Below are 20764 nucleotides of genomic sequence, written 5' to 3' on the forward strand. Positions count from 1 at the left end.
TTAATCTTCCTCACCACCGCCAGAGTCATCCTACGCACCACCATCCTATGCTGTCTAGCTATGCTCTCCCCTAGCACTACCTTTACAGTCGTTAACCTTTTGATCACATCGTCTGCACAAGATGTAATCCATCTGCGTGCTTCTACCTCCGCTCCTGAAGGTCACCCAACGTTTCTGCCTTTTCTGAAAGAAAGTGTTTGCGCCAGCCATTTCCATCCTTTTGGCAAAGTCCACCACCAGCACCAGGTTCCTTTCCAGGATACCAAACTTAGCCATCACTTCTTCATCACCCCTGTTTCCTTCACCAACATGTCCACTAAAATCTGCACCCAATTCAGAGTCTCTGCCTGCCTGCGTGCGCTGTCAAGATGTCAAGCAATCTACAGCCACAGTAATAACCATGTTATCAACACCCCTCATAGTGTAACTAAAAATTGCATATTACTTTTGTAAAGTCATAATACATAGTCACAACACTACCCCCCTCCCATTAAGGAAAGGTGATATTGTGTTGGTGAATGTGGTAAACATTCGACCCACCTATATTTAGAAAGTATTACTGGATCTGTGGCTCAAAAACAGTCTGGTCTAGCACACTGTTCTGACTAGTTGGCAGAGAGACTTTGACTGTATGACTTTCTTTAGCCAGCATAGGAGCAGGATGTTACGTCCAAGATTAGCAAAGCAATGCAAAGCAAATTTATTTATATAGCACATTTCATACACAAGGTAACTCAACGTGCTTTACATGATTAAAAGCATTTAAAAACAAAGAAAAAAACAGCTTATAAACATTTAAAACAAAGGGAGAAAAGAAAATAATAACATACAATAAAATACAATTAAAACAGCATACAGTGCAAGAAGTATCATTTAAAAATGGAAATGCTCTAAAAAGCATGGGAAAAAAGAAGAGTTTTTAAACTGGACTTAAAAACATGCACACTTTGGGCTGACGTCACTTATGTTGGTAACTTATTCCATTTGTGTGCAGCATAATAGCTAAATGCTGCTTCACCATGTTTGCTTTGGACTCTGTGCTCCACTATTTGACCTGAGTCTGTTGATCTCAGAGCCCTACTGGGTTTATATTCCATTAGCATTTCATTCATTTATTCAGGACTTAAACCGTTTACTGATTTATACACCAGTAGCAGAACTTTAAAATGTATTCTAAAGCTGACTGGAAGCCAGTGTAAAGACTTTAGAATTGGAGTAATATGCGCTGACCTCTTTGTTTTGGTCAGAACCAGGGCCGCAGCATTCTGAATCAGCTGCAGCTGTTTAATGCTCTTTTTAGGGAGTCCAGTCAAAAGACCATTACAATAGTCAAGTCTACTTGAGATAAAAGCATGGATGAGCTTCTCCTGGTCTGCTTGACGCATGCAAGCCTTCACTCTGGATATGTTCTTCAGATGGTAGAAGGCAGTTTTAGTAATTGATTTGATATGACTGTTGAAAGTCAGGCCAGAATCTATCAGAACACCAAGGTTTCGGACTTGGTCTTTGGTTTTTCAACAGAGTGACTCCAGGTATTTACTACCAGCAATTCTCTTTAATTTATTGCCAAAAACAATTATCTCAGTTTTGCTGTGGTTTAATTGAAGACACTTTTGGCTCATTTTTGGCTTATCTGTTTTAGACAGTGACACAACACCTCAATTGAACTGTTGTCAACTGGAGACACTGCTAGATATAACCGTGTCTCACCTGCATAGCTATGATAGTCAAGATTAAAGTTCTGAAGAATTTGACCGAAGGGTAGCATATACAGGCTGAACAGGAGGGGTCCAAGAACTGACCCTTGAGGGACCCTATAGGTCATTGCCATTCGATGAGATTAAGCACTTCCAATGGTTACAAAATAACTCCTTTCCTCCAGGTAGGACCTGATCCATTTAAGGACTGTTCCATTTAGTCCTATCCATGTATCCAACCTGTTCAGCAGTATATTATGATCTACCGTATCAAAAGCCGCACTGAGGTCCAACAGGACCAGAATTGACACCTTTCCTGAGTCAGTATTCAACCTTATATCATTTAGCACTTTGATAAGAGCGGATTCTGTTCTGTGATGAGTTCGGAACCCTGATTGAAATTTGTCAAAAAGTCCATTTAATTTCAGGAAATTGCTGAGTTGATTAATCAAGATGGCGCCTACCAGTGTGGCCGCCTCGGTAACGCGCTCTCTAGTATTGTCTTTGTTTTTGTGTTTTTCGTCCGTCTTTGGAGACCTTACACGACTCACTTACACAAGGGGAGACCTGCTAACCATCAAGGAGGCTACTCCGGACTTTCTGTCACCAACTTTCGAAAATCCGCTCAGTTTTTTCCCCGAGTTACTCACCGGAGCGGCGTCCGCGGTTTTCGGCGCATGGATGCGGAAGCGGCGCCACAGAGGAAAACGAGCCGGAATTCAGGTGAAACTCCGCAAGAGAGGACACAGATTGGCGTTCCCGTCGATCCACCTCGCGAATGTACACTCCCTACCCAACAAAATGGACGAGCTTCATCTTCTGTTAAAGACCAGTAAAGACTTCGGACGTTCCGCGGCCATGTGCTTCACGGAGACCTGGCTTTGCGACGCCGTACCCGATGGCGCCGTCACGCTTCCCGGCTTCAACATTCATCGAGCGGACCGCGACATGGAATCATCGGGAAAAACGAAGGGCGGCGGGATATGCCTCCATATAAACGAAAAATGGTGTACGGACGTCACGGTGCTCAGCACACACTGCAGCCCGCATTTGGAGTCGCTGTTTCTGAACTGTAAACCATTTTACGCGCCATGTGAGTTTGCATCGTTTATACTGGCTGGAGTCTATATCACACCGCAAGCTAACACGAGCGCCGCATTGCTAACGCTCGCCGAACAAGTCAACGAAATTGAAAAAAAACACCCTGACTCACCCCTCATTATTCTCGGGGACTTTAACAAAGCTAAACTCAACCACGAACTCCCGAAATACAAGCAGCACATCGACTGTCCTACCAGGGAAAATAATACTTTAGACCACTGCTACACTACGGTAAAAAACGCATACCGTGCTATACCTCGTGCAGCCCTGGGCTCGTCTGATCACTGCTTAATTCACTTAATACCGACGTACAAGCAAGTACTTAAATGTGCGAAGCCTACAGTGAAAACAGTAAAAAAGTGGACCAATGAAGCAAAGATGGAACTTCAAAGCTGTTTAGACTGCACAGACTGGAGTGTCTTTGAAAATTCAGCTGGCAGCCTGGATGAATATACGGACACTGTCACATCCTATATCAGTTTCTGTGAAGAGGTTTGTGTACCAACAAAATCATTTCGGACATTCAACAACAACAAGCCGTGGTTCACTGCTAAACTTAAGCAGCTTCGCCAAGCTAAGGAAGATGCATATCAGAGCGGGGACAGGGCACTGTATAATCGAGCTAGAAACCAGCTTACTAAAGAAATTAACATTGCAAAGAGGATCTATGCAGCAAAGTTGGAAAAACAGTTTAGCGCGAACGACTCGAAATCAGTCTGGCGTGCATTCCAATCGCTGACTAATTACAAGCGACGATCCCCCCAAGCTGAGAACAATAGCACACTAGCCAACGACTTGAATACCTTCTATTGCAGATTTGAAAAGGACAGTTTCACTCCACACACCCACCCGGCCGCACCCGCGACCACAACCACACCTCTGACTTCTGCGTTAACCATCCATGAACAGGATGTGAGACGCATCTTCAAACAACAGAAGATTAACAAAGCAACAGGACCGGACCATGTGTCCCCATCCTGCCTCAAAGTCTGCACGGACCAGCTCGCTCCAGTCTTCACTCAGATCTTTAACAGATCTTTGGAAATGTGCGAAGTTCCATCCTGCTTCAAACGCTCCACCATCATTCCAGTCCCCAAGAAACCTGCAATCTCTAGTCTGAATGACTACAGGCCTGTCGCTTTGACATCTGTGGTCATGAAGTCCTTTGAACGTCTCGTGCTGGACCACCTCAAGAGTGTCACAGGTCCCCTGCTGGACCCCCTGCAGTTTGCCTACCGAGCGAACAGGTCTGCGGATGATGCAGTCAACATGGGACTGCAGCTTCATCCTAGAACACCTCGACAGTGCAGGGACCTACGCGAGGATCCTGTTCGTGGACTTCAGCTCAGCGTTCAACACCATCATCCCTGAACTCCTTTCAACCAAGCTTCTCCAGCTCAGCGTCTCACCTGCCATCTGCCAGTGGATTTACAGCTTTCTGACGGGCAGGACACAGCAGGTCAGGCTGGGGGAAGGCCACCTCATCCACACGCAGCATCAGCACTGGGGCGCCCCAAGGTTGTGTCCTCTCTCCGCTGCTCTTCTCTCTCTACACGAACGACTGCACCTCAGCGAACCCGACTGTCAAGCTCCTGAAGTTTGCAGATGACACCACTGTCATCGGCCTCATCAAGGACGGTGACGAGTCTGCATATCGACAGGAAGCGGAGCGGCTGGAGCTGTGGTGCGGGCGACACAACCTGGAGCTGAACACGCTCAAGACTGTAGAGATGATCGTGGACTTCAGGAGGCATCCTTCGCCACAGCTGCCCCTCACGTTGTCCAGCTGCCTTGTGTCAACCGTCGAGACCTTCAAGTTCCTGGGAATTACAATCTCTCAGGACCTGAAGTGGGCGAACAACATCAACTCCGTCCTCAAAAAGGCCCAGCAGAGGATGTACTTCCTGCGGCTTCTGAGAAAGCACGGCCTGCCACCGGAGCCTGCTGAGACAGTTCTACACAGCGGTCATCGAATCGGTCCTGTGTTCTTCCATCACAGTCTGGTTTGGTGCTGCTACAAAAAAGGACAAACTCCGACTGCAACGGACAATCAAAACTGCTGAAAGGATTGTCGGTACCCCCCTACCCACCATTGAGGACTTGCACGCTGCCAGAACTAAGACAAGGGCGTGCAAAATCCTCTCGGACCGTCTGCACCCCGGTCACCAGGCTCTTCCGGCTCCTTCCCTCAGGTAGGCGCTACCGATCAACGCAAACTAGAACTAGTAGACATTCCAACAGCTTCTTCCCTCTTGCGATCAACTTCTTAAACACCTAACCTATAATTCCATTACAACAAGCTGGCAATTTTTTGACTTGAGTTCGTTGTCACATTTCTGTGGGGCCAATTATTTATTACTTGTGCACTCACTGTAGTTGTCTCGCCATGCTGCACTATTTGCATATACTGGCCACTCATGCCAGAGTAGCATCTGCTGCATTTGCACACTGATTGAGGAGTATCTGTAACATTTGCACAACCGACATTGTCCCAGATGATCGCACTACTCGTCACTTTAAACCGCATACACTCCTTGAAGTCTCAGCGCCCTTTGCACAATGGTCATTGCACCGGACTATTGCAATATTAGTCGTTCGAACTGCTCTAAGTGCTAGAGGACTCTGCATCTTTTTGCACAATTGTTTTTTGTCAATGTCTTTATGTCCCCAAAGTGTTCTGTAAATTGACTGTTTGTTGTACTAGAGCGGCTCCAACTACCGGAGACAAATTCCTTGTGTGTTTTGGACATACTTGGCAAATAAAGATGATTCTGATTCTGATTCTGAAATAACTTTCTCAACGAATCTCATCAATGATTAAGATCATTGTACAAAGTCTTGGCTTCCCCAGACAGTCGCATATGACATTTAGTGTCGCGCTGTCTGGTCAATAGGCTTGGCTGTCAGGGGGATCTAATGAGGGAACAGCATGGCGCTGTCAGCAGCTCTTTGAGCTGAGGACCCTCACTTGCACATACACCAGTGGGACAGTGTATAACCAGTGGCCTTTTCGTGTGAAAAAATAACTAAGTAGCAAGGGTCCAACCACTAAGTTTGGCTACACACTGAGGAGTATAGAGTGGAGATGGAGTATTGATATTTGATGTTGGTGAATCAATGCCGAATCATAAGAGATAATGATACAGAACTGAACATCTGTAATGAAGTTAGCCAAAAAAAGATCAATAGAATCGCTCAAATTATTTCTCTTGAACATGTCGCATTTCTTCCTGGTCACTTGTTTAATATGAATTATTGTATAATTGATATGATTCACAGTAATATATATTAGGTTTTATTAAAATTATTATACTGGTAAGTAGGGCTAGAACGGAACGAGTCCTCGGGTATTTAGAGTAGTTAGAGTAAAAAGAAATATTTTTTTTAAATGCGCAAGAAATTTTCTATGCCTTGGGGAACCGTACATTTTATTGTGAAGGTCATTTTTTTAATTAATGTCATCTCTTTTTGATAAGAGTTTAAACTGAAATGTATTTATATCTGTCTGAATGGTTTCTTCACAAGAAAATAGTTTGCTGCTATGCCCAATGCGACTTTAAGAAATAAAAACTATAAAAACAGGAAACCAATTGGTCATTCGTTAAGTGAAAAGTCTTATTTTCTCTTTTGTATTCACAATTGCTCTTTAATCAAACAAAAATATAGGGTTATCCGAACACTCAATTATTCAATAGAGTTTTTGTTAGGATACTCGAATACTAAAATATTCGATAAGTGCTATAAAAAAAATGGATGAATGGATTTTACCGGTATACTCGTAATACTTTGCAGTATCATGAAACGGGTCCGAATAAATGAATCCGAAATGTAAAGAAGTCTCCTGTGACCCATTGTTGTATGAGTGTAACAGGTCATTACAATCAGCAGTTACAGTACATGCCTGTGACTGTTCTCATTCAATCAGGTCATTGTATTATCAGGTTATTAAAATAATTACAATTGAACTGTTCTGGTTGTCTTAGAAGACATTTTGCCTCTCATCTGAGTGGGCTTCATCAGTTCATGTACCCCGAAAGGACAGCTCTAGCCTGAATGTTTGTGTGTAAACCCAAGTAAGTACTCGCAAAATTAGACGCACACCAACAATTGAGTGTTTTGTTTTTCCTGAGGTGAAAAGGGGTAATTTTATTTGAGGTGAGGCATTAATTTATGGACAACGCCGTGTGAATAATCGAGACACAACATCTATTATGCTGTACGCAAAATATTGGACCTGTTCGTAGTGGGACACTAGCTCACTTTCTGTAATGCGGAGTCAGCACTGTTTGTGTATGCCACTGAGCACACATTTTTCATGCTTTCCCAAGGTACTGGAACCAAGAAGTTAAACTTGCGGCACAAGATCTACGCCAGCCTAAACTCACCAGAGTCCTCATAAAGTGTTACTGGAGATCCTACGCGCTCATTGGAACATACATCTTAATAGAGGTACAGTCAAAGCATCCATCTTAAAGAAGGCAATGATGGATTTCAGGTGTTCTAACTTGCCGGGTTGACAGGAAGTCATCAAAGTCATTCAGCCGGTGTTACTTGGTAAGCTCATTGAGTACTTTGAGAGTCCTGATGCCACAGGCCCAACTGCAGTCTACAAGGCTTACAGCTACGCAGCGGGCATCTGCCTGTCCACCGTCTGGATGTCCATCCTCCACCATCTCTATTTCTACCAGGTCCAAAGAGTGGGCATGAAGATCCGGGTGGCCATGTGTCACATGATCTTTCGTAAGGTACGGACGGACAAAAATTATAGAGTGTATCCTTTGACTTTTTGGCTACTCCATATAACAAATAGTTTTTCTGCAAAAGGCTCTCAGTCTTAACAACACGGCGCTGACGAAAACAACGACGGGACAAATTGTCAATCTGTTGTCCAACGACGTCAACAGATTTGATGAGGTAATTATCGGAAAAAAGACCCGTAGAAGCCAATGTGTTCCAATACAAGAGCATATAAAAATGTTCACTTTTATTGATGTCGTCAGACTAGAAATGTATGATCACAGATAACCACAATGGGGAACCTCCAACTTCCTGTAATAGTATCTATGTATCTATGTATCTATCTATCTATCTATCTAAAATATATACATTTTCTTCCAGGTAACTTTGTATCTGCACTTTCTGTGGATCACCCCCCTGCAAGCAGCAGGGGTAGTACTATTGTTGATGTATTGGATCGGCCCATCATGCTTTGCGGGAATGGCCGTCGTCTTCATCCTTTTACCACTGCAGACTATGTTTGGTAGACTGTTTTCAACGCTGAGGTTGGCAGTGATCAAAAGTACCTTACAGTACTGTGAACTGTTGCATTGGTACTTTTACTGCCCTGTGCGTCTGTCGTTCTAGGGCTGACACTGCAGTCCTGACTGATGACAGGATACGCACCATGAATGAGGTCATCTCTGGGATCCGTGTTATTAAGATGTACGGGTGGGAAAAACCCTTCGCTACGCTTGTGGATGAAGTCCGAAGGTAGCCTGTCTTCAATCTATTCAATGAATACAACCGCCCATGCATCTACTGACAACTTTTTCTGATATGGCACAGAATGGAAATCGCCAAAATAATGAAAAGCTCTTACCTGCGTGGCTTGAACATGGCATCTTTCTTCGTGGCCAGCAAGCTCATCATGTTCATCACTGTTTGCGTCTATGTGCTGATGGGTAACCAGCTGTCTTCCAGCGCCATCTTCATGGCCCTTTCCCTCTACAGCGCCGTCAGACTCACCATCACGCTTTTCTTTCCCTCCGGCATTGAGAAGGCCTCGGAGTGCCTCATCAGCATCCGAAGAATTAAAGTAAGAACACGGATTCCAAGTTCAATAAAAGTATTATCTCACCTGCCACATTGGGTACACCTGCACAGTTGAGGGAAATACAATACAGAGCTGTGTAAAAAATTAATTGGGATTTTCCATGTCATATCAAAATAAATTCATTCAGAAGCACAATCCGATTCAGATCTGGATTAAATTTAATTCACGTTACAGCGTCTGCCCTTGCATCAATTACACCAATAAGTGGATACTCCCCAAAATCGAATGGGGAAAATAAAAATGTTAAATACATACCTAACTGGTGACTGTTAGTGTCAACGAAAACACAACATCATTGGTGGAGGTAATAATAAACATTGTTGAATTAACACCTCTCTGACAGTGTTAGTAAAAGTGAACGTTATTCGATTGGATTATGTGTGTGCCGAAGAGTAAGTACGTAAGGGAGTGGCCAATAAATGGACAGTATATCACTTTTATTACAGAAATACTTTAAAAGTGACTTGTATTATACAAAATACTGTATTACAACTGGAAGAAGCTGATGGCATGATCCCTGTTAGAATTTTCTCCTTCTGGAAGAAGTTGCTCCTCAGCATCTGGGACTCCCGGTGGCCGAGAAGAAAGACTGCATGTTGAAGATTCAGGATTTGACTTGCTACTGGGATAAGGTGAGAAATAATACATCAGGCGGCAGGGTGGCCGACTGGTTAGAGCGTCAGCCTCACAGTTCTGAGGACCCGGGTTCAATCCCCGATCCCGCCTGTGTGGAGTTTGCATGTTCTCCCCGTGCCTGCGTGGGTTTTCTCCGGGCACTCCGGTTTCCTCCCACATCCCAAAAACATGCATGGTAGGTTGGTTGAAGACTCTAAATTGCCCGTAGGTGCAAATGTGAGTGTGAATGGTTGTTTGTTTGTATGTGCCCTGCGATTGGCTGGCAACCAGTTCATGGTGTACCCCGCCTCCTGCCCGATGACAGCTGGGATAGGCTCCAGCACACCCGCGACCCTAGTGAGGAGAAGCGGCTCAGAAAATGGATGGATGGATAATACATCATGCTTGCTCAGAAAGTTGCCTCTGCTGTAATAGACGAGGTGTTCGCGTTAATTGCCCATTTGTCATCTACTCGAATGAATAATTGACCTTAAATGCTCCTTAAATGGATGCGCTGTACACACCTTTACTATGTCTGAGTGTTGCGTTGCTGTATACAGTGCGGCACATTCCCAGACATCCATTTTCCCATAGCCTCATTATGGTGACGGGTTGGCTGGAGCTTATGCCAGCTGACTTTGGGTGAGAAGCCAGGTACACCCTGGCCTGGTCACCAACCAATCGCAGTATTCCAAAAAAAAAGGATCTAAACAACACCGGCCCTGAATTAATTAGTGATTGGGGAAAAAAAACCAAAATAATAAACAAAAAGTGCTTGCTTTGCTGGAAGGGGAGAACGAAAGTTAGCAAGGATTTGGATAGAAAGACTTATTCCATGAAGTACAAACACAATGGAGTTGTGTCCCAAAAAATTAATTTAAAGATCTACCTTCCAGTGAGTGACAGGGGCCCTAATGAGTTTCATTTTGTAAACATATTAACAAATTTGTTTCGAGTAAAAAGAAAGAAAACTTACAAAATGGAGGTACAGTACATGCTTTATATTGGAAATTGATGAAATATGAATTTTAAAACTAATAAAATCAATATAATGTAATATTATACAGAGGCTTTTGTAAAAAGGCTCCCCCTAATAAAGGCTTTACCTAGCATGTTGCTCATTTTCCAATCTTATTATGCACATACTGTTCTTATTTAACAAATGTTTGTGATCTCACGAGGTGGCTCAATGTTTGGTATAAGTGTGACAGCAGCTGCCATGTTGTAAGACCTTGTATACTGCATCGCCTCCTCTTCCTTACAAGGAATTAACTACTAAGACAGCTCTTGGCATTCCCCAGTATCAGTAACTGTAATATAGTAAATATTACCACATGCAGTTGGGTAAATAAATGCCTGCTAATACAGCAGGGAAACCTGAACGGTATTGAATTATTGTTTTGAAGGTCCTGTATGCTTCCTTGACAGATGCAAGAGGCCCCAACCTTACAGAATGTGTCATTAACAGTGAGGCCTGATCAGCTGCTTGCTGTGATCGGCCCTGTTGCCTCAGGGAAGGTATAGTTGCCATTGTTACTAACTTTAATATGGCGCTTATCACGTGATGATTATTTGATGCGTCGTATGTCAGTCTTCGCTCCTCAGCGCCATCTTGGGAGAGCTAAGCCCAGAAAGCGGCGTTGTCAAGGTTCGAGGGCATCTGACCTACGCTTCCCAGCAGCCCTGGATTTTGCCTGGCACCATCCGAAGCAACATTCTTTTCGGCAAAGAGCTCAACCGCTTGAAGTATGACAGAGTGCTGAGAGCCTGCGCCCTCAAGAGAGTGAGAATTAGTCCAGTTCTATGTCACGCTTCTTTGGAACTGTAGATTCTAGTAAGTCCGGCTTGGAATGACTGGGTAAGGGCTGCGTTTGGACCCTGTCCAGGACATGGAGCTTCTGCCAGGTGGCGACTTAGTATCCGTCGGAGACAGAGGGGCCAACTTGAGTGGAGGACAGAAGGCGAGAGTCAGCTTGGCCAGGTGTGCACAATCACAAAGAAACACCCACTTTCTTTCGACTTGTCCTCTGACTGAGTTTGTTTTTCAGAGCAGTGTACCAGGATGCAGACATCTACTTGCTGGATGATCCTCTCAGTGCTGTGGATGCTGAAGTCGGCAAGCACATCTTTGAGGAGTAAAAGAACTGCGCTGCGTCACACTCAAAAGCTGGTTTCTATTATTTTCAAACTCTGATATTCTTTCCCACAGGTGTATTTGTGGCCTTCTGAAGAACAAGCCATGTGTTCTCGTCACTCACCAGCTGCAGTATCTGAAGGCCGCACATCAAATTGTAGTCTTAAAGGAGGTGAGTGAGCATTTTAACGTCGTTATGGTCGGCTAACGGAAGAATTATTGACCTCAAAGCAGACAAAAACAATTGTAAAAATGAACTCAGACTTCATTTAAACAGAAAGAGCACAAGATCGTGAGACCCAACGATCAAAAGTAATGATAAATGAAAACTAATGACAAAAAAGGGCCAACGCAAAAAACTAAAAGTGGACGGAGCCACAGTGGAAGGAAGGTATGCATGAAGCGAAAACAGAATCTACCAACACGTGAAACTGAAAATCACAGACGTACTGAATGACTAAAACAAATTGTAATTACTTCCGAAAATGAAGACCAATGGAAACACAAGGGCCGATGAGACAGAATCCTGCAGAAACAAAGTGAGGCCGAACTCAGATATTCTTCCCCACAGGTGTGGGGACAACACAATACTCCAGCACCTCCCTTCCATTGGAGCCATACCTAAGTACGAGCCGAGCTAATTGCCAATAGGTGTGGCTCAGATGCTCCGCCCGCCAATTAACGAAAGAAATGACGTCACCAGTAGGCAAAAAACACAGAACATGACAAACGTGTTACAGTCAGAGTTCCATTCAACCATTTTCTTTGTTGCTTGTCCTCATTGGGGTCCCGGGTGAGCTGGAGCCTATCGCTGATGACTATGGGCAAGAGGCAGGATCCACTGTGGACTGGTTGCTGGCCAATCGCAGGGCACATATAGATAAACAACCATTCACACTCACATTCACACTTATGGACAATTATGAGTCTTCAATTAACCTACAATACATGTTTTTGGTAAGATGTGCGAGGAGGCCGGAGTGCATGGAAATGCCGCACAGGAGAGCTCAAGCAGAGATTCAAACATGGAACCTGTTGACTGTGAAGCAGACATACTAACCGCTAACCATTAGTTCACCCATATTGTGCCCATATTCAGCAGTTTTACAATGGAAAGATTTGTAACCTCTAAAGTGAGACACAATCCATTCCGTGACGCAAATTGGCTTCCCAGTTCAAAACTAAAATGTAAATAAACACAGTAAATAAACGATACATGTGTTTTCCATGTTGTTAGGGGCAAATGGTGGCCAATGGGAGCTACAGTGAGTTGCAGAGCTCAGGACTTGACTTCTCCTCACTCCTCAAGATGGAGGACAGCCAGGAGGAAAGACCGAGCACAACCTCGTACTGCCCCTCGAGTCTCTCTAACAATTCTATTTCATCCATGACGTCCCTGTCCGCCTCCTGCTACTCGCTGATGGAGGAGACACTCACACTCGTAAGTACAACTGGATTGTCAGGGTGCTATTGTTATTTATTTTAACAGACAGTTCAAATAAGTTTTTGACAGTCAATTTAATAAGACATGTTACAGAGGGGTATTAATTTAAAAAAAACTATTGGTTTATTACTGTGGGTGTAGTTTACTGGACTGCATCTTTTAAATTAGTTTTTTTTTTTTTGCTCATTTAGCCAAAGTTAGTAAAACAGCTCTCGGTGTGACGTAATCAAGGTTGACACCATTCCAAACCACAGCCACAATAATAAACATTTTGTCAAAATGTTCAGTCAAGTGATGACATTTGCGGAGAGTTAGAGAAGCTAAAAGTAGAATTTTGAGAATTCATCAAATTATAATTTTGAACAAGACATCTGGCACATGTATTAATCAGTTAATGTATATTAGCATGATATTTGTTACAAATGCTGACAAGATGCTCAAAATTACATTCTACTTGGACTATTCCAACTTTAGTCTTTTAAAATGCTGTCATTATTCTTGGAAAAGTTACTTTTTCTTTTAATACTACAACTTCTATTGTCAGATAATTGTGATTTATTTTTCTTTTGTCCATGTAAAATTGTTTTTCCCTATTATTATGACTTAAACCTGTGCATCTTTTCCATAATTTTACAATTTTACTCTCCTAATATTTAAAATTGCAACAATTGTCTCACATTATTACAAATTTACTTTTGTTAGAAACACATTATTCTAGAAAACAAAAAAATTCTGTTCCCTCAACACCTGTAAAATTATGCAGTTTTTCACAGGGTATTTTGACTTTACTAATAAAAAATAAGTCTCTCATATTTTACTTTATTCTTGTAAAACTATGCATTTTCCCTGTAACATTACAACATTATTCTCAAAATATTTCAATATGATCCTGATGTTCATATGCCTAAACTGGGTTGATAAGATTCACACATTATTCTCAGATAAATAAAACTAAGGGGTCATGCAACATCGCGTGTTAACAACTTTCTGGATCCACACGGGGTATTTTGTCTTTTTTTTTTTTTTTTTTTTTTTTTGTGGCCTTTGCGTAATACAACCAAGCAACCCAAACCACTAATGAAAACGTAACCTCCTCGGTGAAGGTATTTTATACCCATCTGACAGGGTCAATAGAGTATTTGAATTATTGTGAAGGCAAATTGTTTTTATTTAGCACTTGCTTTGGATTTTGATGTAGATTGTGCAAGTGTACTACACGACGGAAAATGTGTGCTGTGTTTCCATATAGCCTCTAGAGGGCAGAACAGACTTACCTTTCCCTTGCAGCACGCTATTCAATGATGCCGGGTGAATGACACAGGCATCGGTGTGTATGTGCAGGCAGCGCAGCCCACGGAGGAAAGGCGCACGCAGGGACACATCGGCCTGCAAATGTATGGGAAATATTTCAGAGCGGGCGCTAACTTCCTGCTTCTCTTCCTCCTCATTCTCCTCAACGCTCTTGCACAGGTGAATATGTTCTTATTTGCAAAATGGACTCGTGCATTAGTTGTTGAATTAAAAATGATGAGTTGATTTTTATATATATTTTTTAAAGGTGGCATTTGTGCTGCAAGACTGGTGGCTTGCTCATTGGTAAGATTCTTCCCTCACAATTGCTTGTAGAAAAGAAAACTAAAATGGAAACGAGAGCCCCGTTTACAGGTAGTTTGGTGTTAAGGTGTAGACGGATGTCTTAAGGGATCAAATGTTTACCATGGCTTTTTATGTCACTTGTTGAAGGCGACCTTATGCTTTTCTATAGTGGAAAATGTATTGTTTGTGCCGCTTCTGTTCTTCACGCTTATGTATCCTCGTGTGTTTTTCTTTTCTTCGGCAGGACTTCCGAGCAGCAGCTCGTCAACCGAACTCAGCCCCTCAATGGCAGCCTCCCTGCACAGCTGGACCTTGACCTGTACTTAAGTGTCTACGCAGGTCAACCTTGCCAATTGTTCACCTTTAAAAAATATGTGTGTGTGTATTATAGCATACGGCATCCATTCAGAAAAGGCTTAGGCAGTATTTTGGCAGTAACCCAAGGCCTTCAAGGCCAAGTGTGGGTACACGGGCCTCAGCTGTATTGAGAGATAGCGGCGACTTTCACGTATTTGTCTACTCTCGGATTACTCTGATTGTCTCCCTGTGACTCTGAACATCTTCACTCTTTGTATACATAAAATCATACAAAGGCACTTGGAACAAAAGAAAAAGTGAAAGAAACACTTTAAGTGCAAGATGACATCTGTTTTCTGTCTGTGCACAGAATACTGATTAACCTTTAAAAGATAGCTGTCCTTGAAGGAAGCACAAGGATGGCATCAGTGTACTGACAGGTTTATATTTTTATTTCTTTCCCCTGTGCTTCAGGTTTAACAGGTGCATCCGTAGTGTTTGGCTTCGTTCGCAGCCTGGTCTTCTTCAACGTCCTGGTGAGCTCAGCCCAGAGCCTACACAACCGCATGTTTGACGCCCTCCTGCGGACCCCGGTGCACTTTTTCCAAATCAATCCAATTGGTAAGGGATTTACCTCCATGTATACGTTTTATTTAAAATACAAGCAATATTTCACCCAAATATATAAAGAGTTGAACTATAATAAACAGTATATATAATAAATATTATCTTGTAAATATTGAAAAAATAAATTTGTTCATTTTCAAAGATTTTCTTTTTTCCATTTACAGTTTGAGGTCTAAATTACACTCCAAATACAAAGTAGATTAGATGCGATGCAACCAAGAGGCCAAGCCAGACTAAACACCTTTAATGCGACATTAGGTTTAGGCATATTTTTAACACATGTATCAAAAATATTATTCATAAACATTAAAACATTTATCTTAACTAAATGTTAAATCATGGGCAATGAAGTGACTGATGGAAAAATAAATGCATCTGTATTTGCACGGTTTAATAATATATATTCAAAATATGAAAATTGTTGCTTCTGTTTTAAAATTAGTAGTGTCAGAAAATGATACTTGTTTTTAAAAAGTAAATGAAAGTTATATCAGACTCCCCATCTTTGGGATGCACGTGACCTTTTTAAGCACAAGTCCACTGTAAAAAAAGAAATTAATTTGCAAAAATGTCAATCACTGTGTAGTTATTCATTGTATAACCTATAACATCCCATCCTTTCATAGCTTAAGTCAGCTGGCTAAGTGATGGCTTTAATTTTTCCTGGGCATTGTTCACCTGTCAGCAGACAATTACTCAGTCTAATCTCCTCATAGTGGCAATGCGTGTACCACACTGTTGGCCCGGGTGGGAATGTGCAACAGGAGGGAAACTTGTATCTGCGTAATGAGTCACGATGAACTGCTTAAATATGATTTCAGGGTGTTCGAGGCGGGCGTAGCAGCGAAGCTTGCCTTTTACAAAGCTGCGTGTGTTCCTATAGCAAACACAACTGGCCATCTAATCGTCACCAGTGTGTTTGCTGCTGCTCCCGTGCGGCGTGTCGGACTATCTGGGTGTGACTTAATCTATGCACAAACACTTTGAATAATGTAATAAGCTGTGTTATATCGCCGCACAGGAGAGGCTTAGCACACACTGTTATCTGATTGGCGCTATCAGCGACTATTGTGTGACCGGTCCATTTATTATTACAGCTTGGCCTGCAGGAGGGCAAACAACACTACACTGGATTTTCAGGCTAATGCTTCACAGATTAAGATAGTCATTATTAATTGATTTGTCATATTTACACTTATGCATAATGGAACATAAACCTTGATAAATCCCGCGTAGCGCGTCTTTGCCGTCGATGCTTTGCCGCTGCGGCTTCATCAGCATTCACACCAGCCTCAACATATTGGGAAAACCTGTACAATTTCACGTAAGCATAGAAGTAGCAACAAATACCAATACAATATATATAATGTACAAAAAGAATACTTAGTTCAGAAAGATAATTGCTTAAAGTTTTATAATTTTATTTAGGTAGTTCTTTAATCAAACAAAGCTCAAATCCGAAAGATATTGTTTTGGTGGCTATTGTTGGTTGGTCAGTGAGTAGTATTACACAAAATTTCAGTGAAACTTAGTGGAGCGGAGGCACATGTTCCTAACAACAACCCATTCAATTTTGGTGAATATTCAGATAGGAAATACAGATAGAGGAATACATTTTTGAATCATGATGGAAGCACTCCTCTGCCCCAGACAATAAAAAGTTACAGTTCTATCCATCCCAAACATCTTTTTTCATCATTCTTCATAAACCAGAAAGCACTCTGCTGACTATAGATAGATAGATAGATATGAGAACAAAAACTTGTCATAATGGAACTGTTTTCCAGAATTGTCAATCTCCATGAACTAAAAAAGAGCCTACACTCACAAACTGACAGATGATTTGTTTCACTTTTTTCAGAGGAATTCACTTTTTGCTATTTGTCACAGTGCACCATTCCCCCACCCCAGAAAGTGAATGGTAGAGGCCTGTATGTCCATTCCAAATGTCTTATGCCATTCTCCATGTACCAGAAAGTAGCTTGATAATTAAGAATCTTACAGACTAATGCACGATTACCCCCCCCACACACACTTTAGTTAGTTTTTGTGTTCTCCCCGTGCTTGTGTGGGTTTCATCTCAGTACTCAGGTTTCCTCTCACATTAAAAAAATATGCTCATTGAGGACTATAAACTGTCGTTGTAAATGGTTGTTTCTGTGTACTCCGACTCTCGCCCAAAGTCAGAGGGGATAAACGCCAGCTGATCAGCGACCCTAATGAGGTCAAGTGCTATAAAAAATGGATGGCTGTATAACCTCAGCTGCCTCATTATGAATATAAAATGGCCCGGTCGTCTTACATCTTCCTCCTTGAACCAGGAAGTGGCCCGCAAACACGCTCTATGTACGTACAAATGAATACAATTAGCTTTAGTTCGCAGTTCGACCGTGGTGGAGGTCTGTGGAATTTTTTTGTAAAAGCAGCATCTGTGATATATCTTTTGGATGAGAACTTGTTAGGGATTTGACAACAGTGTACATGAGTAAGTGATACTGCCACTGCGGAACAGGGTGTGCAATGAAGAGTCGGCCACAGAGGTAAAGGTTAACCTTTCAGGCGTCACTGCACAAAGGTCTTACTTGTCGCTGTATGAATGTGCCGTGTAACAATGCAATATAGCAGCACCGACTTTTGAATTGATGGACAGGCTTTGTACATCTTCTGTATCAGCAATTCAACGCTTCTGAGCCATTCAGTTACAAATTGTGTCAGTGTTATCTTCGGTGCTGCGCGGCTATCGTTGACTCCCAAATTGATGATTACAACCTTTATATTTTACAATAACTTTACCTGACAAGATAAGTATTCAATGTGATATTAGTTTGAATGAAAGAAAGAGTTAAGCACTATTTTGTCTGCATCAATATCACAGAATAATATCAGCTACTGTTCCAATGTACTACTTGAGAAACATGGCAGGCATGCCACCGCATCATTATTGCGGTGTAAAACACAATGGTGTATTTCTAACAGTAAAATGGGACAAAGGTGTTCTTTTCACCTTTACCTCAGATTAATTTATCATTTTTTGGAGGTGAAGCTATCAGCCGTAAATGCGCTAATCAACTACAGTATGAGGGATATCCTATATTAATTATATCCTATTTACGATTACATTCTGTGTGTTTATTACAGTGCTCTAGATCCCTGCTTGGAGCCAAATATGGTTCAAGTGAAACCTAATCAAATGAAATGAGGTCATACGATTCGGAATTCGACCAAAAAGGTAGCCCTAAAAATATAGCATATCTCAGTACAGGATGAAATGGATGTGTGCATCGTCGGTCATTAAAGTTGAGACCGCTCATTCGTCAGTGGTTGTGGCACATTTTGTATGATAGTTAAAAATTTTAGGCCCGCCACGCACCCAACGACACAGACAAACCGGACTGAACTGGACAATCGTGACGTGAACAAATTACTGCCGCACACCTGGCGCTAGACCCTTGCACACATAACAATCGATAACATGGTGCAGTTGTCTAGGAAGAAGCGGACTGCGCTGCATCATAATAATACAAAGCGAGGAAACCGTTACGAAATTCAGGACAGAGTGGATATTTGATAGTCTGTTGGCAGCAAAACTAGTCACCAACAGTCGGGCACTCATGAAAACTAGTTACAGAACCGCGCAGCCGCGTTGCACTGATGTGTGGTAGGCCTGACAACAATAGTTATAAAGGTTTCATGACGGTAACAGTGAGACGCTGGAACGGATTTTGTATGGAAATCTAAACACATCGACGTTCGACTAGGATCTTGGAACAGATTATGACCGATTCATTATTTGATTTATAGTCATATATTGTAACTCAATATATGGAGTTTAGCATAGGGTATACTGTAAATACAGCCATTCATTCAAATGTGATCCAGTTGGAGCAGTACAGACAGTGGTGGATGTGCTGAGCTGATGTTGATCCCTGTAATTTAGTGTCATTGAGTGACTTAATCCCCTCAGAGACTGCAGGCCAGAGCCGCGGCTCATCAGCGCAGTCAAGGAGTGGAGTTTCAGTCAACACGCACAAACTCACACATAACCATGCCCCTTGTCTACCTTTCACATCAACACAGTGGTCCATCTCTGTGCTGAACATTAAGGTCATAACATTAGGTCCCCATGTGAGATTCTAATTGTGTCTACAGAGCGAATGTTTTATTTTCCTTCTCAAAACGTCTGTGTTTCCGGTCCAGGATGCAAGAGGCAAAGTGGAGGAAGGATTGCAGACAGCAGGATGATGATATCGAAGTGTGTAAATTGAATGTGGAGATGGAGCGGCGCGCGCGTGTGTGCAGCGTGGCTGATAGAGCTCCCCCTCGCTCGGCACTTGCACTATTTAATTGCATGAAAGGGAAGGCAGGGAGATTGCACAAGCCTGGCGGTGAGAGCGAAGAGAATGGATTTAGAATGTATTAGTATTGGCAGCAAGGTGCCGGCGGTGGGAGGCTGCCCCAGGCCCCCTGGGCCCTTCATGGAAAGTGCAGGTGAGCTGTGCCACCTCCAGCCTTGGCAGCCCCCCCTCACCCCACTCCTTAGTATTCTGACATTATTGCACTTGCCTGTCTGAAAAGGCCCCTCTTAAGTGCACTGGTGCCCACACGCGGAGTTGGTCCCTTATCACGATGTTTACAGGGAACAGCGATTTGCCACACGCCTCGCTCGAGCTGGACCCCACTGTTCCACTTCTTTAAATGGGCCCGCTCACCTGATATCTCCACCTGAGTTGTGAGGGCTTGATTTTTCCTGAGCCTAGAAAAGTGGTACAAATCACCCCTGGTGTCTTAAAAGCATGAGAAATTGTTTGCTACTACTGTATATCGCTGCAACACTGATAGCCATCTTAGCACAATAGTTGATATTGTTGACAAGCACCCAATGATTGAAGCCATTGTCCCGTCCTGATCTCACCTCACAGTCATTTCTATTTGTGTAACTGCGGCACTGTAATGCATCCGCTCTATAGTGGAGGGTCTATACCTCATTCCCTCTCTGTTAACCGAGCCGCTTGTCATGTCAAACAGCTGATACCTGACTGATGTCTGCTGCTTTAGGAGCCTCGGAGCGTCGCATGATGTAACCTTCAGAAACATATCCCTTTCTCAGTGGCATTGTTTGTTCAAGGCTTGCACGAATTTGGGTCATCTGTGGCTTAGACAGTAACATTACATAAAATATTACTGGATCCTGCACAAACACGCGTTGACAAGCTGTTTTTCCAGGCTAAAGCGAGGAGATTGGTTGCTAGCATAGCAGCAGCGGCAGCAGCAGCTCTACTCATTTATTTGAACCCTTCCCTCAGGATGTCTGTATGCTAAAGGGGCACTCACACTGAATACGATTAGTCTGCCTCCGAGTGTACAACATGCTTACGCCACTTGACTTTGAATCAGCGCTGATTTGGAGCATTGCTGGCTGG

At 42.7% G+C, this 20764-nt stretch overlaps 1 protein-coding gene across 7 annotated transcripts in view; it reads left to right on the forward strand.

Annotated features, from left to right (window-relative positions):
• LOC133410903 (ATP-binding cassette sub-family C member 4-like) overlaps window positions 1–20764 on the forward strand; it is a 58248-nt gene that overhangs the window by 3579 nt on the left and 33905 nt on the right. For all 7 annotated transcript variants that reach the window (XR_009769592.1, XR_009769594.1, XR_009769593.1 and 4 more), the window contains exons 3-19: window positions 7127–7247; window positions 7319–7543; window positions 7623–7712; window positions 7917–8080; window positions 8163–8288; window positions 8364–8613; window positions 9156–9263; window positions 10675–10764; window positions 10838–11029; window positions 11133–11227; window positions 11295–11381; window positions 11456–11552; window positions 12618–12821; window positions 14166–14294; window positions 14383–14420; window positions 14665–14759; window positions 15192–15338. Coding sequence is in view for 4 of the 7 variants with exons in the window: in XM_061692529.1 (XP_061548513.1) it covers window positions 7127–7247; window positions 7319–7543; window positions 7623–7712; window positions 7917–8080; window positions 8163–8288; window positions 8364–8613; window positions 9156–9263; window positions 10675–10764; window positions 10838–11029; window positions 11133–11227; window positions 11295–11381; window positions 11456–11552; window positions 12618–12821; window positions 14166–14294; window positions 14383–14420; window positions 14665–14759; window positions 15192–15338 (2258 nt within the window). In the remaining 3 variants the exon portion in view is untranslated. The remainder of the gene's footprint in view (window positions 1–7126; window positions 7248–7318; window positions 7544–7622; window positions 7713–7916; window positions 8081–8162; window positions 8289–8363; window positions 8614–9155; window positions 9264–10674; window positions 10765–10837; window positions 11030–11132; window positions 11228–11294; window positions 11382–11455; window positions 11553–12617; window positions 12822–14165; window positions 14295–14382; window positions 14421–14664; window positions 14760–15191; window positions 15339–20764) is intronic.

Source organism: Phycodurus eques, chromosome 12, assembly GCF_024500275.1.
Source record: "Phycodurus eques isolate BA_2022a chromosome 12, UOR_Pequ_1.1, whole genome shotgun sequence".
Classification (NCBI taxonomy): domain Eukaryota; kingdom Metazoa; phylum Chordata; class Actinopteri; order Syngnathiformes; family Syngnathidae; genus Phycodurus; species Phycodurus eques.